This window comes from Fukomys damarensis, unplaced genomic scaffold, assembly GCF_012274545.1.
Source record: "Fukomys damarensis isolate Sample0158 unplaced genomic scaffold, DMR_v1.0_HiC HiC_scaffold_14, whole genome shotgun sequence".
Taxonomy (NCBI): domain Eukaryota; kingdom Metazoa; phylum Chordata; class Mammalia; order Rodentia; family Bathyergidae; genus Fukomys; species Fukomys damarensis.
In genome coordinates, this window is record NW_022900926.1 from 8270444 (window position 1) to 8279700 (window position 9257).

General features: G+C 40.7%; 1 protein-coding gene across 1 annotated transcript in view; it reads right to left on the minus strand.

The window, feature by feature from the left end:
* Soga3 (SOGA family member 3) overlaps window positions 1-9257 on the minus strand; it is a 30974-nt gene that overhangs the window by 21146 nt on the left and 571 nt on the right. Inside the window, exon 2 of the mRNA XM_033763153.1 lies at window positions 7687-7845. Within this exon, the coding sequence (XP_033619044.1) occupies window positions 7687-7845 (159 nt within the window). The remainder of the gene's footprint in view (window positions 1-7686; window positions 7846-9257) is intronic.

Here is a 9257-nt window from a genome sequence, read left to right on the forward strand (position 1 = left end):
TGAGCAACTGCAGCCCTCAGGTAGCTGTCTATGTCTCTTCAGCCAAAGTAACCACTGAATCAACTGTCCAAACAGGAAAGCTTTCACACTAATTCAGTCAGAGTCTCCGGGAAAGACACAGTCTGCGCTGCACATTTTCTCACAAAGCCCACCAGACCTGCGGCCACCGAGTGGACATCCCAGTGCCCAAGATGTCCTCTTGTTCTTGAGTTCCTGTACTCCTCGGCTTCTATGGGGTAACAGGGACATGAGAGAAGTGAGGCAGAGGGTTCGGTTCCTGGAAGGCAGTGGGTCCCAGAGACTTTCACCTCTGGAAGTGGGTGAGGCTGGCACTGCCATCTGCCCCTTTGTCGTTCTGTGTCTACTGCACGATGCATCATGCATGCAGAGTCCTGCTTCTGAGTCACTTGTTCCCTTTCCTCTCAGGCAAAACACATCACCTAATTATTGTGCATTCTCTATTCAAAATTACTTACTGTTGATCAACTTTGGGCTGGGCTCTGTTCTGGTTGTTGGGGACACAATGATGAATTCAACTGGCCCACGCCTTAGTCTAGCACAGGAAAAAAATTAAGGGTGTGTGTGTAATATATATAAATTAAGTATGAAATACTAATTATACTCCAGAAGAGATCGTGTAATTGCCTACAAGCCGGGCATGGAGCTGGATGTTGAGGATATTCAGTCTATGAAATGTGGATGGACTTCCTGACATAATGAACATCAAAGTGATTGGTACAGTAATGCATAAGTATAGCAACGCTCAAAGTACAACATTTAAAGTCTGATTTTTCTACCAGAAAATAATTAACATGTGGGAAGATAAGACCATACCCATGGTGATCTCAGCTGTCGTCCCTTATACCTAACACAGTACACAGTAATACAGGCGTAATTCATGCTAGTCAGAGTTTACAGGTTTTTAGCTTTATGTAAAAGGCAGAAACAGGCAAGGTGATATTTTATGCCATAGCCAGGGCAAGGCCCTTCTCAGGCAGCCAAGGCAGGATGGGAGAGGGGCAGAGAGCAGTAATTACCAACAGAACCCTAAAAGCACCAGGTGGACTACAGAGGTCCCAGTTACAGCCTCAGAGCCCCTGAGTCATAGGGTGCTGAAAATCCATTTCAATAATAGCAAGATGAGAATGCAGGTGTTCAGTTCTGACTTCCGCAGCATGAAACCAGGCCCTGAATGCTGAGCAGCAACACGCAGAGGCCAGGGTAGGTCTCATCCTTCTGAGAGCCTGTGGGTCGGGCCCTCAGCCAGCACTGACTAGGAGTTCAAAGCAAAGCTGTGCTGTCTGCATCCTTACATCCTCCGTGGCCACTCTAAAGCCAGTATGAAATTACAGTTCAACAAATATCTGTTACCAAAGTATATGAAAAAATAGTTACAGTAATAAGACTGAATCCTATCCCTGACTATGTCAGGCAGGACAGAGATTGACAACTGAGAAAACAGAGAATGAAATCTTATTAGGACTTTGGAAATGCTGAGCTGAATTTCTCCATTTATAAATAAATAAAAAAGAGGTCTATAAGTTTCAAGTGATTTAGTCAAGGTCACAGGAAATGACAGGTCAAGTCTCAGATCTATGACATAAGCACTTTCTAATACATCAGTCGAATTCTTGGCTAATGGAAAAAATGCCTTCATTTCATTTTCTGTAAAACAATGTATTTTTCCTAGCTCGCCGATTATAAAGATGAGAACTGACAGCCGGAAGGATCCTCTGTTGGTGTTGGCTGTCAGGTAAATTCTGTCTCACCGCACTGTAACTGCCTTCCAATCCCTTCAGAGGCTCCATACCATAGTCCTGCCTCAGTGTCTAGTTGTATCTGGGAAATAGCTTCTTTCAATGTTTTGTTTGTTACTCAACTCAGAGCTGCTTCCTAATAGTGGCTATCCTTTAGATTACTTTTGCCTTGATCTTTCCAGAACTTTACTTGACCCTAATTTCTAACCCACTTCAGTCAACTGTTTTATAATTTTATTATGAACCATTTCCAGTGACGTGTGAAGGTAGGCTGGATACAGCGTCAGGGAAATAAACAACCCTTCAATAGCTCTGTGTAACTGCTAAACTGCTGACCTCTGAGGGAGGTTCCTGCACAGTTCAGCCTGGAGCCCTTGGAACATGAGAAGCAGAGACCAGAGTCAGAAACTTATCTTCTAGAAATAGGACACATCAGCAAGTGCAACAGATATTTAAATATATACCTGATGAACAATGAAGACCGTTATATGACAGACACCAAAATCAGTCAATATTTTGGGAAGTGGAAATGTACTCACAAGCACATGTTTAAATCAGGCAAAAGCTAAATTTTATAGTGCTTTATGGTTTCATGAATATAAAGCTCAACATGCCTGCCAAGAGATTCCCGGAATCTGGTTGACTACATGGGGTTGTATAACACTGACCTGCATTGTTATGTAAATAACCAGAAATTTAAAGTTTATAATAAAAGTTGAATATATATCACAAAATAATTTGTCAAATTTTGATCTGTGTGTGACTTCGCTTCAGCTGGGGGTTTGTCCTCTGGGTAAAAGACCCTGTGACTAAGAGTCTTAGTCCAGTCTTTGGGAAGCACATCGGTGTTTACATATGTAATCTCGCTTACAAAACCCTGGAAAGCTTATGATGCCCAAATAAACTCATTTTAAAAACTCATTCAGAACACATGGTAAGTTCTTAAAAGACAAGCTTTCCAATGCATCCTTGGCACGCTCTTCCTTTTTCATTTAGACCTTATTGTTGCTGCCTCCATCATTAAACAAACCGCTGACTCTAAATGATATGACCAAAGTAACAGTGTTTAATCGATACATTTAAAAATGGTCCTTTAATTTTAAAATGGCAATGACTACTGTTCCATTTTCAAATTTTAATAAACCAAAAGAACCAGGAGTAAATATCGCACACCAAAGAATTCCCCACTCAAACTACTTTTTTTCACAGATTTATCACTCAGCATTTCTCTGTACTTAATAATTTAAACATGGCCTATCAAAATCAAGTGTAGTTATGATCAGATCTTGACTTTATATAAGAAAATAAATAGGTAATTGTAAACATGAAAGGCAAGAATTTGTCTAATATTCTGTCTGTAAAGAAAATCATGAAACAGTTTCGGTATATTAAAAATACAGACACTATTGTTCAGATTTATAATGCGGATCACTTTTGTGTTCTAGAAGGAAAGTTCATTGTGATAGATAGCCTGCATTAACCAAGGGCACAGAAAATTAAAGCCCCAAGATAAATGATGCTTCTGCCGGAGTCAGTTAAGAGCCCTCTAGAGAGCCAAGACGGGAAGAAGGGAAGCAAACCATTTTCCCTGAGTACTCTTATGCACAGGTGAGGGAGGAGACCAAACAAAGGATACAGACTCTGAAGCGGGGAGTGTGGTACACACTTCTCTGCATCTCCTTTGCTCTTCCCTTTAGTCCTCTGCTGGTGACTTGTTTTCCCAAGTGTCTGCCATCAATTCCTCTACACGCACCAGACTTTGAGAGTGACGGGAGAGGACCCAACCTTCCTGAAGAACCCAGGGGGTTTGCAAACTTCGGAAATAAAATTCCCTCCTCTACCCGCAGAATTGAGAAGGGCAGTGACCCTCAACTTAGTTCACTCAACCCAGAAAATGTATTCTACAGAGCCTCCTTCACATCTCACTCCATCACAGTTGTATATAAGTCCATCCTGGCACTCAAAGAGCTATCTGCTGTTTCCATGAAACAGCTTGTACAGAAACCTCTATCTCACTAATCATTTGTACTGCTGAAAGACAGACTAACATTTCCCCCCAGGTTACTGATGGTACAGGCATTTCTCTGCATCAGGAAATTGTACTGCTAGTAGCAACCAGTGCTTTATAACTGCTATGAGAATGCTATTAAAATTTGAAGGTGGCATCCAAGGAGGTCTCTCTTGTTTGCAGCTGGCAGAATATCGGCTGTTTCAGTACAAGGAACCGATTGCAGAAGCTGAAAGTAATTACCTGCATCCTGCCTCAATTCAGTTCCCCTGCTCCCGGGTGCCTACTCCACCCTCCAGGAGGAGAAGATGAGCAGGGTGGATGTGAGCAGGTGCACAGAACTTTATGCAGCCACCAGCCCTGAGAGCAACTGGTCAATACCCTGGAAGCTAGTTAAAGCCGTAGTAAACAGCTCTAAGCTCTAGCAGACGGTCTATTGGCCCCAGCGGGGCTGTTCAACAGCTATATGACTCTGTGCAAGGAACTAAAATCTTAGAATCAGAAGACTGTTTCTCTTCAGTATATTCTATTTAACATTTTATGGTTTACTCTCTAATCAATGTCTTTTCTTCATAATGGAGAACTTAGCTTTTTCTATTTTTCTCTACTGGTAGAATGACAAAAAGGGTTGCATCCCATGTAGTTCATACTCAAGAAGGATTTCAATGTTTTAATTTTACAACCAAGGAAGCACACAGTTAATAATGTCTACTCCTCAAAATAAGCCAGTTACCACTATACTAAGTTTTAATATTTATTTTTTAAGGAGTAAACAAATTTATCATTTAAAAAAATCTTATTTGAATGAAATATTCTGGTTTCTGTACATGTTTACCTACCTTTCATACTTCTGATGATTTCCTAAACACTATGAAAGTCAACATTGAATGGATGTCAGAATTTTGTTTATTTTTCTTGTTTACATTTAGTATTCTTGAGATCTTTATATTCCACGCTCTCTCACCCTTGCTAACTTCATCCACACCTCCATTTCTTTTCTTTTCTTTTTTTGGTACCGGGGATCAAATTCAGGACGTTGCGCTTGTGAAACAGGCATGGTGCCACTGAACTAAATCCCCAGCCCTACACTTACTTTCTATTGCTACTTTTTAAAAATAGAAAACTACTATAAAAGTTGATGTACGGCATTCATGTTCCTAACTGCCCTATGTGTTTGTGCTTATGTTCTCTAATCAGGCACTGGAGTTCAGCTATGGAAACTCCGAGAGAACGTGACGTGCCTCTTTGGCTTGAACACATGTGGCTTGGTGTTGAAACAGCATTTTCCCAACCCCGAGCTAGAAATCCTAAAGGCTCACACGGAAGTGTGCGGGGAACAGAATCAAGGAAATGCATCTTTACAGTGATTCTCCTGGAGACTGCCCTTTCCTCCTGGTAGATGTAGTATTTTGGCTTTTATTTTGAGATGGGAGTGGTCTGATCTCTCTTACTAAGGGACAGTCGATCTGAACATTTTCTGCTTTCCAAGACACAGTCTGAAAATCAGAAACTCTTATGCCATTCTTAAATACGACTTTCCAGATAGCCACTTGAAAAATATCTACATGACACTAAATTGCAGGAAGGACAGGGAAGTAAAAATGATTAATATGCAATATGTGCATGTAGCAATACCCCCATGATGAATATAATTATCATGTATCACAAACATTTACTAATAAACAAATGAAGTGAAAACAGGAAATTAATTGTTCAATGGCTACTTCTGTGAGTCGAATGATATATTCCCTTCCCATCTCACTCACCAAATTCCTGTTGGTGTCCCAAATTCCAATATTTCAGAATGAGACCTTAGTTGGAGACTGGTTCTTTGGAGAGGTAATCATGTTACAGCGAAGCCATCAATGTGGGCCTCATCTGATGTGACTGGTGATCTTACAAGAAGCAAAAATTGGAAGCAGACAGCTCCTACTGGAATTGCCACATGAACACAGAGAATGCCAACTCCAAGCCAAGGAGAGGCCTGGGACAGACCCTCCTCTCAAAGCAGCAGAAGAAATCATCCGCTGAAATCTTGGTTTTGGACACATAGCCTCCAAAACAATGAGAAAATTATCCACTGCTTAAGCACCTGAATCTTTGCTGTTCTGTTAAACCAGCACAAGGTAACTAATACCGCTTACCTACTCTTCATGTTTTTCCTCCCAGAAACAAAACATACAATTTTTTCATAATCTTCAAACTGTATATTATTGTTGAAGATAACAGATGCTTATCTATATCCATTTCATATTGGATTTTTTTTTTTTAAACCAGGGATCGAACTTGGGTCCTTGTGCTTGCAATGCAGGCGGTGGAACCACTGAGCTAAATCCCTGGCTGGATTTCTTTTAATTAAAAAAAATATACTGCTCTTTAAATGGTGATGTCTTAGATTTCATCACAAAAGTGCATAGTAGCTGGACAGGTTGAGAAACATTTGAAACAGGCTTTACAATTTCCAACCAAATAAGCAGAGAAAAACAGAAGTTAGAAGGCTTTTGAGGTCACCCAGTTACTGGTGAAGATGGTCACAGAGTTCTCAGACTCCCCATTTTCCTACTGTAACTCAAAGCCAACCTTAGCTAGCAGTCAGGAATCATGTATTGCTAAAACGATTTTCCCTATAAAAAGGTATTCAAAGTCAGGATGATATAAAGAGACACTAAGGTCACAGAACAGTTCACTGAAACTATATTCTACAAAGACCTTACAGTTACATATTCTTGATCAGACTGCAGAAATAGCCACTGCTACATGGTAGACATTCTGTAGCCTTCTAAAGTAAGCACAGAAATTACAGTGGCTTAACATCTCAGCCCACAGAAAGGTAAGAATTTTCCTTAGAGTTTTGCACATCTAAGCAGAGGAAATTGTTCAGAAGGCCATGCGTGTGTTTGTCTATTCTCAACAACAGTTTTTATAAATTGTACTGTGCATACTCAAGTAGTTTTTAAAGAAAACTACTTACTTTAATCTAAGTTCAATTAATAGTTACTATCAATTCATATTAGATCTTTTCCAATTCTTTTCTTCTCTAAATATTTTCTGTGATCTTTAGTTTACTCTTTGAGAAGGCTCAAGGTGAATAAAGTAGGAATCTTCAAATAGTTTGCAGAAGAAGAAAAGAACTTGGCTCTACCTGAAAGGACAGGACTAAGACACATTGGTTTAAGTTACAACTAAATAGATTTCAACTCAAAACAAAGTCTTTAAAGAGAGTTGGGGTGTGACAGAATTGGGAGATCTGCAGTTAGTCACTAGTGACTTTCTAGGCAGGGGTTATCCCGGGGACTTGGTTACAGAGAAACTGCAGGCAATGATCAGGCAGACCAGGGGCCTTCACACCTTGTCCATTCTAGAAGCCCACAGTTCTGTGATCTGATGGGTAATCCTATAAATCTCTACCCTTGCTACCACTTTCCTTTATACTCTTGACAGCTTTTGTATTTGGTATGCTGTGTAGTTTACTTAGCCCACATACTTTTAGATAAACCAAACACAGAACATCAGTCATGGTCCATTAAACTAGAGGCAAGACTCAAGTTAAAATTTTGCCACCCATTTGTTAGTATTAAATGATATTCAGTGGACCCTCAAGTTACCACCGGCCTGACATACGAACAACTTGGGTTAATGGGAGATTCATCTGCTGCTTCTTCTGCTCTATAGCATGTACCCAGGTAAACATCCAGATCTCAGCTGTATTGCCTTACAATCAACTTGAGTTACAACCAGCCTTCGGGAACCGAGTGAGTTTGTAAGTCAAGGGTCCACTGTATTTGTTACTAAGTGAGGTAAGACCCAGAACTGTCTTACAATCATAAAATAAAATGAATTATTTTAGCAGTCATATTCCCTGGAATTCTTTTCTAAAGAACTAAAACCATGAAGTACATCATAACACAATCAAATACTGACCTCTTTCATTTTTTCCAGTTCATTCTGTAGGGCTTGCTTTGCAATTTCAACTTCTATAAGCTGTTGCCTCAGTTTCTCATTTTCATCTTCTGTTGTTGTTCTCTTTTCCTCCACGTTTTCCAGTTCATGGTGAAGTCTCACAGATACATCCTTGGCCACCTAAAACAGAGCATTTACAACAATAAACAACTCTGATTCACAGTGGAAGTCCTAAGAGCCAGCAGTTACACAGTGCTTGTTGAGTGCAGCCAAGGTTCTAAGTGCTTTACATGTAAACTATTCATATGCATCGACCACAGCAACTCCGAGACAGACCCTGTAATTATTACTGTATTAGAGAGGAAGCTAAGTATGAGAGGTGAAGTAACATGCTTCAAGTCACACAGCCAACAAGGGTCTGGCTTTAGACTTTGTCCTCTCAGTGTCCATGCCACCCAATGGCAATAAATATCCTGCTGCATTATAATATTGCTGTGAGAAATTATACCTGTCTTCAGGAAAGAAGTGTGGTAGCTGCCTCCATTGTTGTTTGCATTAATAAACAGAAGAAAGGAGTTTTGTCAAGTGGAGTGGTGTGGTTTAAATTTTTATCATAAAACTAGAATTCTAGGTATTGAAATTTAGGGAACATTTTAATCCCTGAGATTACTTTTAATAACTGAATTTTTGTCGCAAATTTTTGAGATTATTTTGAAAATTGGAGGGTTTGGAAGAGAAGTGGCGCATTCTGGCATAAAGTCTCAGGACACAAGCTATCGCCATCTTCTGAGGGGACAGTGGGTCTGGCTACCTCCTGGTGGTCTTCCAGGAGTGGACACATAGTCTGCATAAAAAGCACTGCTTCTGCTCCTGAAGGATGGTCCCATTAATAATCTCTATCTTGTAGTTTTCTTTTAAATTACATAAAATATTAATTTATACAACAATGCTTGCCATGGTGCCTAGTACATGAGGATGTAACATTCAACATATGTTAGGCAATGGGGAAAAATAAGACGATAGTGACTTTCACAGAATACTTTTGGGGGGTTCGAACCCGGGACCTTGTGCATACAAGGCAGGTGGCAGCAGCACTGAGCTAAATCCCCCGCCCTCATAGAAACTCAAAGCCCTCTTTAAAGCAAGTACAGGGTAATTCCATCCTCTCCTTATATTTTGATGAAGTTAACACAGTTGAGGTATATTTGATTGTCTACTGTGGTAAATTCAACATCCGGTTTGCATTGTCAGCACATCTGTCTGTAGCCAAAGTGAACTAGGAAACCCACCTACCCCACCTGAGAATGCACGTCAGTGCTGAGATTTCTCCCTTGGGAGAGATTATTAAGGAGCAACCTTCTTTTGCTTCACTCTACCTTTATGTCTCCGGATAAGCAGTAACTTGGGCAGTTTTTTCCATTCTGGGAGTTACTGAAGTGGTTAAGCACAGAAGGGAGAGTGTGGGTGAGCAGGGGAAGGCGGGAGGAACCGAGACTCTGACGGTGCAGTGCCGCTCCTATTCCGGGGGTGAGTTCCTCTGCTGCCCTACCCGTGGGAGCAGAGGCCTCCCCGCAGAGGCCCTCACGGGAGGC